Source organism: Mus caroli, unplaced genomic scaffold, assembly GCF_978045245.1.
Source record: "Mus caroli unplaced genomic scaffold, Mus_caroli_1 scaffold_15, whole genome shotgun sequence".
In the NCBI taxonomy this organism is placed as follows: Eukaryota; Metazoa; Chordata; class Mammalia; order Rodentia; family Muridae; genus Mus; species Mus caroli.
Window position 1 is genome coordinate 28,971,049 of NW_028227270.1, and position 18,837 is coordinate 28,989,885.

The 18,837-nt window shown below is 41.4% G+C and overlaps 1 protein-coding gene across 1 annotated transcript in view; it reads right to left on the reverse strand.

The window, feature by feature from the left end:
* Positions 1 to 1,450: 1,450 nt before the first annotated feature.
* Positions 1,451 to 18,837, reverse strand: part of Dhfr (dihydrofolate reductase) — a 32,585-nt gene continuing 15,198 nt past the window's right edge. The window contains exon 6 of the mRNA XM_021180778.3: positions 1,451 to 5,861. Within this exon, the coding sequence (XP_021036437.1) occupies positions 5,783 to 5,861 (79 nt within the window). The 3' untranslated portion in view covers positions 1,451 to 5,782. The remainder of the gene's footprint in view (positions 5,862 to 18,837) is intronic.

The following is an 18,837-nucleotide window of genomic DNA, read 5'->3' on the forward strand; positions in this document are numbered from 1 at the left end:
CTTTCTGCATTGCTTCCTTTGAAAGTCCTGGGAATGAGAAAGTTAGTGCTCCCAAGCCCCACTCAGGGGGCAAATGCCTTCTAAATCAGTAGCAAGGAACCAACAGCATCCAGGTGCTTGGCATCACCCACAGATAAGCATTTCACGGTTAGGCCTTGGCATTCTAGCTTCAGCATCTTCTAGGGTGTTTACTTAAAAGGTAGATTCTGGGACCCATCCCTGATGCAGGTGTAATGGGAACACTCTGAGACATGGCTTATAAGGAAGTGGGTGTTACGTAACTCCAACACTGAGAAGCATACAACTTGCTCACCGGTGCGTTTAGAACATACCCGGCTCATCACTTCTACCTTTGCTTTAAATCCTCATCTTACAGTGATAGTTCAGAAGACATTCAGGAGACAGTGAGACTGGGTTCCTGTGGAAGAGCAGGGCAGGCACTGCAGGGAAAAGCCCAATGTTTCCCTGACAGTTGGTGTGGCCTTTTGTGTGACCACAACTAATTGTTGTTTCAGCCGGATTTGGACAGATAGTGCCTTCAAAGTTTCCATGTAGTTTTTATACAGTGCGCACAAAGAGTAACAGGAGGCTAGCCCCTGTGAAGAACTGTAACTTTTTACTAGGAAAGATGAAAGAAAAACGTGGAGGTGACTCAGTAAAATGCCTTCAGCCTGAGCTTGAGCACTGGGTTCAGATGCTTAGTACCCATGTGCACACCCCCTGCCTTGGGATGGCATGGTCCCACACACCCACAGTGCCAAGAGTGGGAGGCAGGGACAGGAGGATCCCTGGAGCTTGCTGACCCGCCAGCACAGCCTTATTGGGGAGGCCCAGGTCTGGAGTTCACATTCAACCCTCCCCAGTTGTCTAAAGTGCCATCTTGTAACTTCTAGTAGCTTTCCCTGATGTTTTTTTCCTCAATTAATGGACATTTCTTGATGACTTCAGGCAAGCTGAGGTTCTGGCTTTCAGCCTCTCTGGGCCAGGCAGCTACTCATCCCATTATGACTGTGTCCATACAGTTCACTGTTGAGAAACAGTATTTTAATTTCCTTCCTTGTATTGCATTCCCCCCAAACTGATTGCTGAATTGTGTGACTGCCAGCTTTGTTTTATTTGCTTTGTCTTGTGAGAACATTCCAAATGCTCCAGTTCTGCCACCTACCCATTATCAGGTTTTTGTTTTAAGTTTCCTAAGCCAACTACAAAGCCAGCATCCTGCATTTGGAGTCATCTTCCTAGATCCTAGGCTACCTTATTTAGGTTTGTAACCCTTCGTTTTGCTTGGACATCTCCTCTAGCAGCTTTTAAAGAGATGATACATGAAGAGGACCACACACATTTGTCTTTATTTGAGTGGGCATAGATTTATTAGTTGAAAATAATTCCCTTTTCAGAATTTGAAGGCATGTTTCCATTGCTTTTTATTTTTTGTTCCCTTCTTTCTTCCTTTCCTAAAGACATCTCAAACTCAATGAGTCTCAGTCAAATCAAATTCAAAGCCCACCCGAAACCTCTCCTTCTAACACAAAAGCTATCATGTCTCTTTTTCAGTATACACAATGCTTTGGTGGAAGCTATGATCATCACCCTTACCCTCACCCTGATAGATATTATATTTCAAATAAATTACTGGGCTGTGCAGTTTTTTTTATGTAGAAAAGTAGCAGAAACATGGAATTGCTAAAGTGTTTAGTATTCTTTGCATTTATGTTAGCAGCTTGCTATTCTAACACTTGGGACCTTGGCAGTTGGAGTGTGTCCGGTTCACACAGAGCAACAAGCTGGCTGTGTGGAACATTGTGCAAACAATGATCAGGATCTACACACTCCAGCTTTCTTCCTCCCTCAGTTTCCCAGTTGTCAATGGGAATCTGCTTACTGACCTTGAACTAGGTTTCTTGTTTTCTCATATCGCACTGTGCTTTCTGGTGCATCCTATCACACCCAGCACTCTCACCGAACTGTTTCAGAATACACTTTGGAGAGAACTCATCCTAAAAGAGCCAGACAACAATTTCCTTGTCTCTAGCTTTCCAGGGTGCTTTTGTCTTTCGTTTTGGCATGGATGAGGTGTTCTCCTGGTCTTTACCCATGGTGAAACTGCTGCGTGCTGAGCGTAGCGTCCCTAGCTCTGGGCGATGTCAACATTTTAGTCTAAAGATGGTGAGACTGGCACATGTAATTTCCTCCCCTGCCTCTCTCCTTTCTGGTAGAAGGTTTACCTCTGCATGTATTTATTGGCCACTTCAATTTCCTCTGTAAATAACTTGTTTCTTTTTCTGACTGAGTCACCGACTCCTACAAATTCTGGATATTGGTGGCTTTCAGGTTATGTTCATTGCAAGAAAGCACTATTGCTTTACTTGATGTGCAACTGTTCTATAGAATTGATTTTTTTTCTTTTGTATGGTTTGGCCTCTCTCTCTTGATGGATGACTTTTAGAAAATCATTTTTCCTCTCAATGCTCTATACCCTCATTTTCCTGTTGAAAACAAAGGCTGTGACTTAGTAGTTTAAATAATTTCTCTATAAAATAGTTTCCAAAAAAAATCCTAATCATAGAAGACAAACAGAAAATAACACTAAGCCGGGCGTGGTGGCGCACGCCTTTAATCCCAGCACTCGGGAGGCAGAGGCAGGCGGATTTCTGAGTTCGAGGCCAGCCTGGTCTACGAAGTGAGTGCCAGGACAGCCAGAGCTATAAAGAGAAACCCTGTCTCGAAAAACCAAAAAAAAAAAAAAGAAAATAACACTAAGTCTGATATTGTCAACTATTTTTAATATATATTACTCTTAGACATACTAATACTAGATTTTGTGTGTGTGTTTCTTTTACTGAAGAACTCTCCTGTTAGGGCCACATCCTTTTCAAGTGCTGCAAACATTGTATTTTATAGATATAGTAATTATTTCTTTGACATTTATGCTTCTTTCCAAATTTAAAAGATGCTGAAACAATTAACTTTCTTTCTTTCTTGGGTCAGTCTGGCTTGCAAATACACTGTCAGTCTCTCCCATACCACACCACTGCCAGGGTTACAAACATATGTCACTGTACTTGCCTCTTTGCCTGAGCACCAGTGATCCAAATCATTGCATAACACACCTCCTGGAGAGACAGGAGCAAATGTCCGTTAACCCCAGATATAGACGTTCAAAGGAAGGAGACCATCAAAATTGCATCACCAAAAGCCCGTTCCACCAGAGAGTCACAGCTCATGAAACCTGGAAACCTGTAGTGTATTAGACAACCTACAGGCAGCTCAACAGGTTCGAGTGCTCTTTCTAGGGAGTTCAGTAGGTCCAAGCCTCTTTCAGACAGCTCTGCTGGTCTCTGCTTTTCCAGGAGGCTCAGTTGGTCTTCTAGACAGCTCAGCTTGTCTCAGAGCCCAGCCCAGAGTCAGCAATCATTGCTTATCTATGCTTGGGGAGGGAGGAGTCTAGTGCACCTGGTCAATTTTAAGAACTTCTAAGTTGTGTATTTCCTGAGCTCAAGGAAGTTCCCAGCTTCCCTTAGAATATCCTCTTCTTCTACCTCCTCTATACCGTCTTATGTCAAAACAGCTTCCTTCTAAGACAGGTTTTGACCTTAGAGGAAACTGCTACACAACACAAACTCAGTCAGGCTCACCTGCTTCACGGGCTAGCTCAGCAGACTCTCTGCCTCTTTGAGTTCATCTCTTTGTTCATGGTTATCAGGTAATTATAACTAAAGAAAAAGGTTTGAATGGAGGCATCCTACGCACTGGTGGACAATGCTTATTAAATGAAGACCTAGGCTATTAAATGAAACTCTCAGTGCCAGGTGTGGGGCACCCTTAAAAGTAACTAGTTAAGGAGGCTCCCAAAACAACGCATCCCTTGCCATCGCTCTTGGTTGCCTGTCGTAGCTAGATGACAAGTCCCTACTGTTGAAGGCACACAACACATTTACTTGCAGGACATAGAGAAATCAATCTGGACCTGCCTTGCAAACTCCTCCTTAACTGGACAGTTTTCAGCGCCAGAAGGTGTTGAGCGTATCACCAGGGAGGACAGCCTTTAACGGACTTAGCTGGTGGTAGGCCCTGCATGTTACAATGTTTCTACTGTACAACAATGGCATGACTGTCAATGCTTCCTAGTTGGATTTGAGGCCGGCTCTATAGGAGACAATTCATATCTAGTACTGTAAAACTGGTCAAATGCCTGTGGTGTGGAAGTCATGGGTTCTAAGGACAAACCTACTACTGCTGCTTTGTTAAATGGCTAGATTTTCAGAGTGCTTCCTACATACCTGTGTTTATACCCTGTATTAGTGCTCTTAACCCTGGTCGGAGAAGTTTTTTTTTTTTTTTGCAGTAGAGAGCATCCAGCTTACAGACACTAAGTGTCTGTTTACTATTCAGCTCTGAACAGACCATTTGTATCAGTAGACTTGTCTAAGGCTCAGGGAGCACTGAAGAAGTGGTGGAAAGAATGAAGGCCTGAAGCCTGGGAAGAGTGCCCTGTATATATGATGCTGCCTTCTGGACATGGCATGGACACTGTACTTACAAGCTCACAGCAGCTATGGTGATCTGCAGACCCATATTCTAGCTTGGATGGAGGAGAGGCTCATAAGGCTGCACCCACAGTTGAAGAGCTATTGGTAACTGATGGCTCTGTGTGTGTGTGTGTGTCCACTGGCAGGAACATGAAGAAAGCAATTACTGGTTTCAGAAGGTTATGAAAAGAGAAAGAAGATACAAAGGTAGTGGGGGGAGTGGGGATGAGGACCTGGTAGGATTAAGACACATTGTAAACACGTATGAAATTGTCAAGTAAAAGATAAAAAAAAGACCATACTAATTTACAAGGCAGGGCAGAAATACTTTCTCTGACCTGATGATATAAAACCCTGCTGAGATGAGGAAAGCCATTTTAATGCTCATTTTTTTATTTTTATAAAGTTTAGTTTCTAACTTATTAAATTTTCATTTCAAGCAGTATCCATTCTCAATTCATTATCTCTGCGTTCTTAACAGTAGCTATTATGCTTGCTATTACTTAGTTTTTTCTTTTTTTTGTAGAGAGTGCCTATTCTTGTTCTGTCACTGTACTATCCTTTGGAATCTCACTGAAGATGAGAAGCAGACAATTTCAGTGTTTCAGATCTTACATAATCTTCCACCTGCTCTCGTCTCCATGGAACACAATGGAGTTCTCCATTTACTGATTTTCTGTCTGAGTGAGCAGAGCTTTGCTGCAAGTGTGATGTGCATACAATAATCCAGTCTCTACGTTGATGGAATTTTCTTTATAGTCTGAGTTCCAGCTCTGCTGTTTAAAACCTGTTTCTGTCCTTTGGACTTACCTCCCTAGCTCCTACTTCTATGAGCCCCCCATCTGCTCATGCTCCAGGGGCTCTACATCACTGGGGTCTCTTGTACACACAGTACCCTGTGCATATGCTGGGGAGCCACTTGAAGCCTCATGGGAGGGGCACCGAGACCTTTATAGCAAGTGGTATTTCTTAAGGCACTTTTACTATAACCTAGTTAGGTTAATGGGAAATGACAACATATTGTTTAGAATTATATAGGGGCTAGGGTTGGGGTGGCTCAGCAGTATAGCATTTGCTCAGCACGCACCGAGTCTTAGGTTCCATCCCCCCAGGATCACAAAACAAACAATTCTTCCAACTACCCTCCCTAAAGAAATAATTACTCATAGATCTAAAGCCAGTACAAGTCCCATGGTCTTATAAAAATGCATAATTTTAGGAGGGAAGCAGTAGAACTTGAAAGCATCTTTCCGTTAGTCTTTCTTCTCGTAGACTTCAAACTTATACTTGATGCCTTTTTCCTCCTGGACCTCAGAGAGGACGCCTGGGTATCTGGAAAAGAAAAAAAAAAATTCATGATTCAATTCAACATCCACTGAAAACAACAGTGTGGCTTCCCTGACTTCTCACCCAGGGCATCAGCACTGTGGGATATGAAGCAAGTTTTCCTCCCTCTCTCTTCAACATGGCAAGTCACTCCTAAGGCCACACTCACAACACAGGTGACAGAAGGAAACAGCAAACCATGTAAAGCCAGAAAGTGCAACGTCTCAAATCTTCTCTTTTATTTCACATTCATAATTTTTCCTCATAAAAATGAACCCTAGTTCCTATTTCTCTTGTATCTTTCCACTCTACCAACAAGCTACTAGGCAATTTCTAAGGAACCTTGCAAGTAATAGCTAAAATAACATTTCTAAGAAAAGAAAAACAAATTATCTGTAGCTAAGGACTGAAGGTGTATGCCCGGAGCCAGGCAGACTCTTGGTTTCTGTTGATTTATGGACACACCATGGCTTTCCTAGCCTGGCAACATGTGGCACATTGTGACTGCTTTGTTAGAACCACAATGCACCTGACTTCTCCATCCCCTAACTCTCACACAGGTCTCTGCTCAGCCCTATGGCCACTCTGCCTCCCAGGGAGCACGCCCAGGTCCTGGCAATGATGACAATGCCTCCTAGAATGCAGCTCCATCCCAGAGTACAATAGAGGGAGCTGGCCAGGAGCTGCTGTTTTCATCTTTTCTCTCCTGTGTGCACCTATCTGTACTTGGCTTGCAATCCAGTCTTCTTCTTGGAATAGCCTATAATTGACACGGTCCTCAAAGTTCCTTCTAGTGTTAGGTGATACTTTACACTCACTGTTGCCACGAATGCTGCAGAAAACTTTAAATGTCTTGTGATATACACTGCACTGATGAGAAATAGCAGACATTAGTTACAAAATGGAACACAATGTCAGAGCTCTATTTGCTAACTGCTCTCTAGCCTCTCGGTGGTCACTCTGTAGCACTCCTGCCTTCTGAAACCGGTTTTACTAGGCCTGTTTTCAATATGATCTGAGTCTCTTTGGAATGAGTCAGGGAAAGTCACATTTGCATATTTTTGGTGTGTAAAATTCGGCATCAAAACTGTCAATCACTAAGACAGAGAAAGTAAAGTGCCAAGAGGTTCTTTCAAAAGCCAAGAATGATAAAATCTGATAAACGACCGGCTGAATATGTTCGATAGCTACCTCATTAAATGCAATTTTTTTGTAAAACTAAAATTGAACTCTTCTTAAATCAGTTTTTCCTCTACTATCTTTAGGTCTTTTAAAATAATGGTTATAATTACAATCACAATTGTAAACTTTTTTGGTTTTGAGATAGGATCTTATTCTGTATCTCAGGCTAACTTTGAGCTTATCCTAGGTGCTGATATTATAGTTGTGAACCAGCACCCCAGCTCAATTCCAAACAGAATCTTCTGAGAACTGTACTTGGACTCTCTCTCTCTCTCTCTCTGGTTTATATACATGTTCATGATGTTCGTGCACCCACTTGGGGGGTCCGAGTTGTTATCCCAAGTCCATTTGCCAACACTGCAGAAACTTTTAACTCCTAAGCCATTTTCCCAGCCCAGGACTTGGACTCTAGAGTTCAAGGCCCACAGGAATTGGTGTACTACCTATTCTTAGGCTTCACCCACTTCCTCCTATTTAGAATTTTCAAGCATTAAGAGTCAGAATAAATAGCATCTCTGAAATAATAAAAGACTAAAACAATCCAGAGATGATTCAGTTGAAGCTCTCAGAGGCAAACACAATTCTTGAAACAGTTTTCCGAAAGAAAACAAACTGCAACTAAAATAAAATGGGCATTTCACCACAAACACCGGCTCTCATGGAGATTTTGCCAAGATCCTCAAGAGTCAAGAGGTAATGGGATCAGAAGAGGAAACACCAGTACATCTAATATTTACTCCATGATGTTCCCTGATGAGGGGCAGGGGTCCTAGGTTTTGAGCCAACTAGCATCTCTGCTGTGGTATGCAAGGAGTCTGTCTTCATGTTCGAGTCTGGCATCATGTGTTAAAAGCCTGGTCTTGTGTGATGATGATGCTGGTGGATCTTTAAGTGTGACCTAGGTTAATGGGACTTTGAGATTCCTGCTTCTCCCTGCCTTCCTGATTCCAAGTGTGAAGGCTCTCTCCAGGGATGCTTGTCATTGGGATCCATCTGCCTGAGGTCTTCACCAGCAGCAATGCTGAGGCTCAGAGCACACCTTTCAGGCTCCAGAACTGTGAACTAAATATCTTTTTTCCTAAAGTTTGTCTGCCTCAGGCATTCTATTAGTGATGATAAAATGGACTAGCATAGCTAGGCCTTTGCCTTAGCATTTTTTTTTTTTTTTTTTAGCTCATTAAACAGAATACTGCTGATATAAAACTTTTGGGCCTGCTGGTTTGGTTGAGGTCTCATGATGTTTGAGATAGAAAAATTTCTCCCAAGCGATATTAATGAGAACAGAGCTGTATGGGATGGGCTGGCATGGTGCTGCTGAAGTAGCAGTTGCATAGGCAAGGACTTAAAGGAAAAAAGGCCAGTGCATGATAAAACCACTGGTTCATTAATACGAACTTTGGATCTTAGCTTCATCCATTTTCTAATTCATTCTCCATTCACAGCAGTCCTTGCTTTTATCTTTACTTCATTAGAGTAGTGACTGAAAAAAACATCGTAAGTCATATGATGTTAATCAAAGTTACTGTGTTTGAATGGAAACTGGTATAAACTAAGAGTAATATACTCAGCTTTTGGAGACAATGGGGATCAAAATGAGTGTTAATGAGCTTACCATTCATCCACATAAAAATATCAGATGTGGTGCCAGGGGTGCACTTCTAATGCTGTGGAGGTAGAGACAGGAGATGTTTGGGGTTTATGGGCTAGCCAGCCTACTGAATGAATCTGGGAAGGAGAGACCAGCCTCAAAAAAGACAGTGCTTCTTGAAGATGATACCTGAGGCTGTCTTCTGACCCCTATATGTAACACACACACACGCACACGCACACACACACACACACACACACACACACACACACACACACAGAGAGAGAGAGAGAGAGAGAGAGAGAGAGAGAGAGAGAGAGACACTAATACCCCATCACTCCAAGGTTCAGGGATCATTGTGGAAGAGGGAGTAGAAAGATTGTAAGGGGTAGAGATTAATGGATAGTTGCAAAACAGTTGTAGTTTCTGGACAAGAGAAAGCTGTCATACATATGAGCTTGACTGTATGTTATCAAACCCATACAAGATGTAAGCATGGGAGACAAAGCCAAGAAGTCCCATCTCAAGCTCAGGAGCTACTGACAACTAATGGCCACCGGGGGAGGAATTTTTCTTCAGGATGTGGCCTCTGAATGTAGCACATAGGTGAGCCCATAGTCATATGCATGCTGACTGCACTACATGGACTCAAGGTCCATGTAAAACAAAGCAAAAGCTGTGAAATAGTGAGGAAATAGTTGTGGGGAGGATAGGACAGGAATCAGAAGAGATGAAATGGGGTATGGATTTGGTAATTTATTTTAAAAACATAATAAAATACACACGTAAACAAATACACATGCAAACCTAATAGGGGCTGATGGAAAAACGGAGGGCAATGGCGAATGATTAAAGCTCATTCTGACCTTAGCAATGAGAAGTTCTCTAGTTTATAGAGGCTGAGACAAGGGCCCAGGGCAGTCATTCTACTTCCTTTTAGACAGAGTACACTTACTGTTGTTACAACAGAAGATGAGGACATCTGGGTAGGAGGAATCATAATCAAGAAAACATTCGCATCAGACTGGCCTATATTATCTGTGTGATTAATTGACATGAGTGGTGCCATCCCATGGTGGGTGGGTACTCATGGGCAGGTGGTCCTGGGGCATACAAGAAAGCAGGGTGACTAAGCCACAGGAGAAAGCTGGTAAACAGCATCCGTTCCTACTTCCAGGTCCTGCTCTGACTTCTTTCCATGATGGACCTGGAAGCATAAGATGAAATAAACCCTTTCTTTTCCAAGCTGCTTTTGTTCAATATGTTTTTTTCACAGGGGTGGAAACACTAAGACACTTATTGTCTAGAGGTTTCCCTTGTTCTACTTTTAAAGGAAGACAGACCCACTTAAGGTCTCCCCTTAGGAATTCCCTTTACTCTGTGTTATGAGGCTGCTGTGATGTTAGTGCAGGTCAGAGAACACATGGCTATCAAATGCTGCATTGAAACAGGTGTTTGTTCCTGTGTAATGTCATTTAGAATGTTCATGTCACAGCAATGGCTTTGTGCTGTCTCAGTCCTCTCACCACAAACTCCTGCGATGGCAAAGAACTAACACATACTATCCTTAGCTTTTTGAAGCAAGCAGGAGACAGTGCTTTTTAACTCACCCTTCCTAACTCACCCTGCAAGTCAACATATCCTGATTCTAAGACCAACTGAACATTGATAACATCATACACAAATGTCTCATAGAGATACAATACAAAATCCTTAATAAAATGGTAGCAAACTGACTCAACTAACATATAAAAAAGTATCACATACAATTGCCAAGTAGAATTGACCTTGGAAATGCAATATTAGTTTAATATAACCAATCACGTAATATACAGTATTAGTAGTGTCAAATGGTTTAGAAAAAACATGGCAATATCCAGCAGTTCTTCGTGATCAAAGCACTTAATGAACTAGAAATCAAAGGGCCCTTCCTCAGTGTGAGAAAGTCATGTGCTTTCCCACTAGGACCATGAACAAGACAAGATGTCTGCCTAATTTCCTAGTCACCCTCTGGAGGTTCTGGATCAGATACACAGGCAAGAGAAACAAACAGCAAGCATCTGACTAAAAGGAGGACATACAGCTGCAGAGGACACTAACAGGGCAGTTCTCACTCTCACCTTTACTTCCTTACACGAGTGCTAGGAAGGGACCAACATTTATAACCGCTAATTCTAGCTATAGAGTTACAGGGTACCAGTTACAGGACATCAGATATAGTGACCTGTAGTTTTATACGCTAGTGCGAACATTCTGAAAACAGCCTCAAAAGGAACAAAACATACTCAAAGCAGTGCAAGAACTGAACAGTAAAGCATTACTTACCAGAAGAGGGTAAACATCTACCTAGGTTTAGAACTTCATACTGCTTAGAGACAGTTCTCTTCAGAGTGCTCTATGGATATATTACCTATGAGAATCCCAGCTTGCTTACTATCAGAAACTGGCATACTAATATAAAATTAATATGGAAATCCAAGGGACCTAGAACAGCTAAAGCAATCTTGAGATAGAACAAATCTGAAAGGTTTATGCGTCCTGATTTCAGTTAGAATTACATGTAGTAAGCCAAGTGAAGTAGTTGTAGTTCCAGCCCCTGAGAAATGGAAGCAGGTGGTCATCTTGGCTACCTAGTGAGATTCCAGGCCAGCCTGGGCTACATGAGACCCAGTTAAAACCAAAACAAGGGGCTGGAGAGATGGCTCAGCAGTTAAGAGCACTGACTACAGTTCCAAAGGTCTTGAGTTCAATTCCCAGCAACCACATGGTAGCTCACAACCATCTGTAATGAGATCCGATGCCCTCTTCTGGTGTGTCAGAAGACAGCTACAGTGTACTCATAAAAAACCAAACCAAAACAAGACCGTGAAGTAGTAGCACAATGATACCCATAGACCAATGGAAAAGAACTCAGAGTCCAGAAAAATATTTTACATTTATAATCAACTGCAACTGTGGTGATGTATAGGAATGAATGTAGTACAGCAAGACCAAGGAGTTGCTTAGTCTCCACAGGTGAATGTCGTGATGTGTCCCTATGTCAGCAAAAGTGTTGGCTTGCTTTTTAAAAGTCAGAGAATCACAGTGGCATTCAAGTTGTTAAGGATACTCAAGGGTCAGCACCTTGGAAATGTTTTGACTAAAACTGGTAAGCATTCTGTGCTCTGGAGATGACCCTATGCCACAGCTCTCTGTACCCAAATTCCTCCCCGAAAGAACTAGTCTCCCAGGAGGGCTGACACACAGGTTTACAGAAGGGACAAGTGACAGTCAGAGACAGCAAGACCAGCTAAGACCAGAGATAACCAGATGGTGAGAGGCAAGGGCAAGAACATAAGCAACAGAAACCAAGGCTACTTGGCATCATCAAACCCAGTTTTCCCACCACAGCAAGTCCTAGATACCCCAACACACCAGAAAAGCAAGAGGTCTTTAAGAAGGATATAAATAATTCACTTAAGAAATACAGAGCCGGGCGGTGGTGGCACATGCCTTTAATCCCAGCACTTGGGAGGCAGAGTCAGGTGGATTTCTGAGTTCAAGACCAGCCTGGTCTACAAAGTGAGTTCCAGGACAGCCAGGGTTACACAGAGAAACCCTGTCTCGAAAAACCAAAAAAAAAAAAAAAAAAAAAAAAAGGGAGAGGGGCCGGAGAGATGGCTCAGAGGTTTAGAGCATTGACTGCTCTTCCAGAGGTACTGAGTTCAATTCCCAGCAACCACATGGTGGTTCACAACCATCTGTAATGGAATCTGATGTGCTCTTCTAGTGTGTGTCTGAAGATAGCTGTAGTGTACTCATATAAACAATAAATAAATAAATTAATTTAAAAAAACCCCAAGAAATACAGGAGAACACAGGTAAACAGGTAGAAGCCCTTAAAGAGGGAACATAAAAATCCCTTAAAGAATTATAGGAAAATACAACCAAACAGGTGAAGAAATTGAACAAAACCATCCGGGACTTAAAAATGGAAATAGAAACAATAAAGAAATCACAAAGGGAGACAACTCTGGAGACAGAAACAGAAAACCTAGGAAAGAGATCAGGAGTCATAGATACAAACATCACCAACAGAATATAAGAGATAGAAAAGAGAATCTCAGGTGCAGAAAATACCATAGAAAACATTGTCACAGTAGTCAAGGAAAATACAAAAAGCTCCTAAACCAAAGTATCCAGGAAATCCAGGACACAAAGAGAAGACCAAACCTAGGGATAATAGGTATAGGAGAGTGAAGAGTCCCAACTTAAAAGGCCAGTAAATATCTTCAACAAAATTATAGAAGAAAACTTCCCTAACCTAAAGAAAGAGATGCTCATACTCATACAAAAAGCCTACTGAGCTCTAAGTAGATTGGACCAGAAAAGAAATTCCTCCTGTCACATAATAGTTAAAACACCAAATGCACAAAATAAAGAAATAATAAAAGCAGTAAGGGAAAAAGGTCAAGTAACATAAAAAGGCAGACCTATAAGAATTATATCAAACGTCTCACCAGAGACTATGAAAGCTAGAAGATCCTGAGCAGATGTTATACAGACCCTAAGAGAACACAAATGCCAGCCCAGGCTACTAGACCCAGCAAAACTCTCAATTACCATAGATGGAGAACTAAGATAATCCATGACAAAATGAAACTTACACAATATCTTTCCACAAATCCAGCCATACAAAGGATAATAGATGGAAAACTCCAACACAAGGGGGGAAACTACACCCTAGAAAAAGCCAGAAAATAATCTTCTTTCAAGAAACCCAAAAGAAGATAGCCACACAAACATTCCACCTCTAACAACAAAAATAACAGGAAGCAACAATCACTATTCCTTAATATCTCTTACATCAATGGACTCAACTTCCCAATAAAACGACATAGAATAATAGCCTGGATATGTAAACAGGACCCAGCATTTTGCTGCATGTAGGAAACACACCTCAGAGGCAAAGACAAACACTACCTCAGAGTAAAAGGCTGGAAAACAATTTTCCAAGCAAATGGTCTCAAGAAACAAGCTGGAGTAGCCATCTAATATAGAATAAAATTGACTTTCAACCAAAAGTTATCAAAAAAAGATAAGATACTCATCAAAGGAAAAATGTGCCAAGATGAACTCTCAATTCTGAACATCTCTGCTCCAATGCAAGGGCACCTACATTCATAAAAGAAACTTTAGTAAAGCTCAAAGCACACATTGCACCTCACACAATAATAGTGGACTTCAACACTCTACTCTCATCAATGGACAGATCATGGAAACACAAACTAAACAGAGACACAGTGAAACTAACAGAAAGTTATGAATCAAATGGATTTAACAGATATCTACAGGACATTTCATCCTAAAACAAAAGAATATATCTTCTTCTTAGTACCTCATGGTGCCTTCTCCAAAATTAACCATATAATTGGTCACAAAGCAGGCCTCAACAGATACAAGAAGATTGAAATAATCCCATGCATTTTATCAGATTAACACAGACTAAGTTTGGTCTTCAATAACAACAAAAACAACAGAAAACCCACATACACATAGAAGCTGAACAATGCCCTATTCAATGATAACATGGTCAAAGAAGAAATAAAAAAAGAAATTTAAGACTTTTTAGGATTCAATGGAAGGCACAACATACCCAAACGTATGGGACACAATGAAAGCAGTGCTAAGGGGGAAAACTCATAGCTCTGAGTGCTTCCAAAACGAAACTGGAGAGAGCATACACTAGCAGCTTAATAGTACACCTGAAACAAAATAGTACGACTAGAACAAAAAGAAGCAAATATACCCAAGAGGTGTAGACAGCAGGAAAGAATCAAACTGAGGACTGAAATCAACCAAGTAGAAACAAAAAGAATTTTACAAAGAATCAATAAAACCAGGAGCTGGTTTGTTGAGAAAATTAACATGATAAAGAAACCCTTAGACAGACTAACTAGAGAGCACAGGTACAGTATTCTAACTAACAAAATCAGAAATGAAAAGGGAGAGATAAGAACAGAAACTGAGGAAATTCAAAACATCATCAGATCCTACTACAAAAGGCTATACTCAACAAAACTGGAAAATCTGTATGAAATGGACAATTTTCTAGACAGAACCAGGTACCAAAGTTAAATCAGGATCAGATAAACCATCTAAACAGTCCTATTACCCCTAAAGAAATAGGAGCAGTCATTAAAAGTCTCTCAATTAAAAAAAGCCCAGGACCTGATGGGTTTAGTGCAGAATTCCATCAGACCTTCAAAGAAGACCTAATACAAATACTCTTCAAACTATTTCACAAAATACAAACCGAAGGAACACTAGCCATTTCGTTCCAAGAAGCCACAGTTACACAGACACCAAAACCACACAAAGAAAGAAAACTTCAGACCAATTTCCCTTATGAATATCGATGCAAAAATACTCAATAAAATTCTTGCAAATGCAATCCAAGAACACAGCAAAACAATCATGCATCATGGCCAAGTAGGCTTCATCCCAGGGATGCAGAGATGATTTAATATACTGAAATCCATCAATGTAATCCACTATATAAACAAACTCAAAGGAGAAAAAACCCCCACATGATCATGTCATTAGATGCTGAGAAAGCGTTTGACTAAATTCAACACCCATTCATGATAAAAGTCTTGAAATGATCAGGAATTCAAGGCCCATATCTAATCACAGTAAAAGCAATAATACAGCAAACCAGTAGCCAACATCAAACTAAATGGAAAGAAACTTGAAGCAATACCACTAAAATCAGGGACTAGACAAGGCTGCCCACTCTCTCCCTATCTATTCCATATAGTACTTGAAGTTCTAGCTAGAACGTTTGACAACAAAAGGAGATCAAAGGGATACAAATTGGAAAGAAGTCAAAATATCACTATTTGCAGATGATATGTAGTATACTTAAGTGACCTCTAATATTCCACCAGAGGACTCCTACAGTGGGTGGATATAAAATTAACTCAAACACAGAGGCCCTTGGTCTTGTGAAGATTATATGTCCCAGTACAGGGGAATGCCAGGAGGGTATAGGGTGGGTATAGGGGACTTTTGGAGAGGAAACTAGGAAAGGGGATAGCATTTGAAATGTAAATGAAGAAAATATCTAATCAAAAAAATTAACTCAAATCAGTATCCTTCCTATACTCAAAGGATAAATGGCTGAGAAAAAAAAAATAGGGAAACGACATCCTTTGCAATAGTGACAAACAATATAAAATATCTTGGTGTGATTCTAACCCAACCAAGTGAAAGATCTATTTGACAAGAACATCAAGTCTCTGAAGAAAGAAATCAAAAAGACTGCAGAAGATGGAAAGATCTTCCATGCTCATGGATTGGCAGGATTAATATAGGGGAATGACTCAAGGAGTCGAAGGGGCCTTATCTGGCATCAATGGGAGGGGAGGCCATTGGTCCTGTGAAGGCTTGATGCCCCAGTGTAGAGGAATGCTAGGGCAGTGAGGCAGGGGTGGGTGGGTGGGTTGGGGAGTACCCTCCCAGAAGCAGGGTGGTGGGGGGATGATAGGGAATTTGCAGAGGAGAAACTGGGAAAGGGGATAACATTTGAAATGTAAATAAATAAATTATTCAATTTTTTAAAAGTTGGTAAGCATTAGAGAGGTATTTAAATGAAGCTGATCACACAGAAGTCTGTTCATATTGAGAATAGGGACAAAAAAGAAGAAATGAGAAGGGAGAGCTGAGATCTATATTCACACAATGTGAGAATTCATTTTTTTTTTTTTTTTTTTTTTTTGGGTTTTCAAGACAGGGTTTCTCTGTATAGCCCTGGCTGTCCTGGAACTCACTTTGTAGACCAGGCTGGCCTCGAACTCAGAAATCCACCTGACTCTGCCTCCCAAGTGCTGGGATAAAAGGCGTGTACCACCACTGCCCGGCTGAGAATTCATAATTTAAGTAGAAGTGAAAATATATAGGGTGTGGTGTTCATATAAGCATTTTAGAAAAAGACCAACTGTGGTTTCAGTGTAAGACATCACTGCAGGAGCCTAAGCAAAGCCTGGACTTTAGCTGCTGACATTTCTTGTAATTTTATGGTTACTTTAGATTTAAAACTTCTGTTTACTTCAGAATTACTGAATTTAAAGTTTATGTGGTCCTATAGAGTGTCAAAACTGCTATTCTAAAGCTTGACCATTCATTTATCTAGACTAAATTGTTATGTTTCTTTAGGGGATGTGTAAAAAGCAAATTCCCACTCAAAGGATAATTACTGGACACAGTTGGGACTATTTGGAAAAATGTGTTAAGAACCGGTCCAAAAGTGTTGCTATAACTAACTTGTTCTTTTACTTGCTATAGCTAAGTGTTCGAAACACTTTTAAATTAAAATGCTCCAAGGTTTCCAGTTCAGGGAGCTTCCTGCTGGAATAACAAGGGTAGCCTTTCTTCTGCATGTTTACCATGTTGCCCAGTTTAACCTCTGACTCCGAGACCTTCACCCAAATCTAGATTTCCTCTGGTTCCCCTTCAGTGCACTTGCTACAGAAGCTCAGACAATGTCCCTGCCTCAGAATCCTCTAAGGCAAGACTCGTGTGACACATGACCTCCTTTTGGCTTACAGAACAGGCCAGCTTCATTCTTACCTCAGGCTCCACTGTCTGCTTAGGTGTAGGTGCCTCTGGTCAGAGGATCTCTCCACCGAGCACAGTACCCAGCAGACAGCACTGTTCCATGCATGTCATTGGCCACCCCCTCCCACCTCACGGTAAAGGCCTTGCTTCCAGGGCAGGCACCAGCACCAGCACCAGCAGGCAGAATCAACACAGTTCTCACAGTGCCCAAGCCAGGCCTGATTTGAGCTAGTGCCAGCTGCTAGATGCCACTAAAATGATTAAAGCCTGAGTTTTCCAAGTCTGTTAAAGTAGATTTCTAAAAGTTCTTATGATATATCTTTGTAAGGACACAAACAAACCTCTATTTCAGATCTTGCACTGGCAACAGACCAAAGGAACAACTCCCCAGTCTAGTTTAGTGAACTAGTGAGTTTATTTGTGTCACTTATAGGAGTATGGGTTGTAGTATAATTTTCTAATTAACTTAAATATGAATATAAAAAGAAGCCTGTGATTGGGGAGTGGAAAAGGAAGGTGAGCGGAGATTTTTTAGAGATGGAAGAGAGAGGATGGAAGGGAAGGAAGGAAAATGGAGAGAAAGATGATCCATATTCCGCATGGCTTTAAATAGCCACAGGTAGCTAGGAATATCATATAAGGGATGGATAATTACAGGAACATTTGTATCTAGGTGGACAATTTATATCAATATCAATTGGCTCTGAGTAAATTGTGTGGATGTCTTGTGGGGCGAGAATTTGCTGATATCAATCTGACTTTTAAATTGTAAGCCTCTAGAGTTTTGATTCTACTGGGTTACTGGGATTTGGGACTGCTGACCCCAGGGGGTGGGCCGGGCCCTGAGAGTAGCTGGTGAGAGCACGGGCTGGTGCATTTTTTAATATTTCCTGAAACAATGGGTGACTGACTGAAGGGCAGCTATGAAAAGCTCACTCTAGTAGGTGATAACACACTAAAGATGCATGCCTAGCACCCTGTGCACGGCAGGCAGGCAGGCAGGCAGGCAGGCAGGCAGGCAGGCAGGCAGGCAGGCAGGCAGGCAGGCAGGCAGGCAGCTAATCAGTATCCTCTCCTCAGCAGCTGCCATCACTCTCAGAACCTCTGGGAGGCCTTGTTACTCCTAAGCTTGAGGAGCTTCCTGTGCCTCATAAGCTGAGTTTGCTTCCTGAGTCTTTAATCTTTTCTCCTTCCTCCAGGAGGGCATGTTTCAGTTAGGAAGAAACCGCTACCTAACACCAGCTGAAGGAGTTTTTTAAAAAGACAGTGAAATTGGCAAGCCCCGTAACTCATCCATATAGTTTATTCCCTGAATAAAAAATTAAACAAACATGTATCATGTGAAAAAGGACACTACATTCTTATGCCATGGAAGATGGAGAAATTGAGCTGCACTCATTTAGTGCACTCCCATTGGTTAGTATTCACATTCATTTAGTGCATTCCCATTGGCCAGTATTCACATTCATTTAGTGCACTCCCATTGGCTAGTATTCACATTTATTTAGTGCACTCCCATTGGCTAGTATTCACACTCATTTAGTGCACTCCCATTGGCTAGTATTCACATTTATTTAGTGCACTCCCATTGGCTAGTATTCACATTTATTTAGT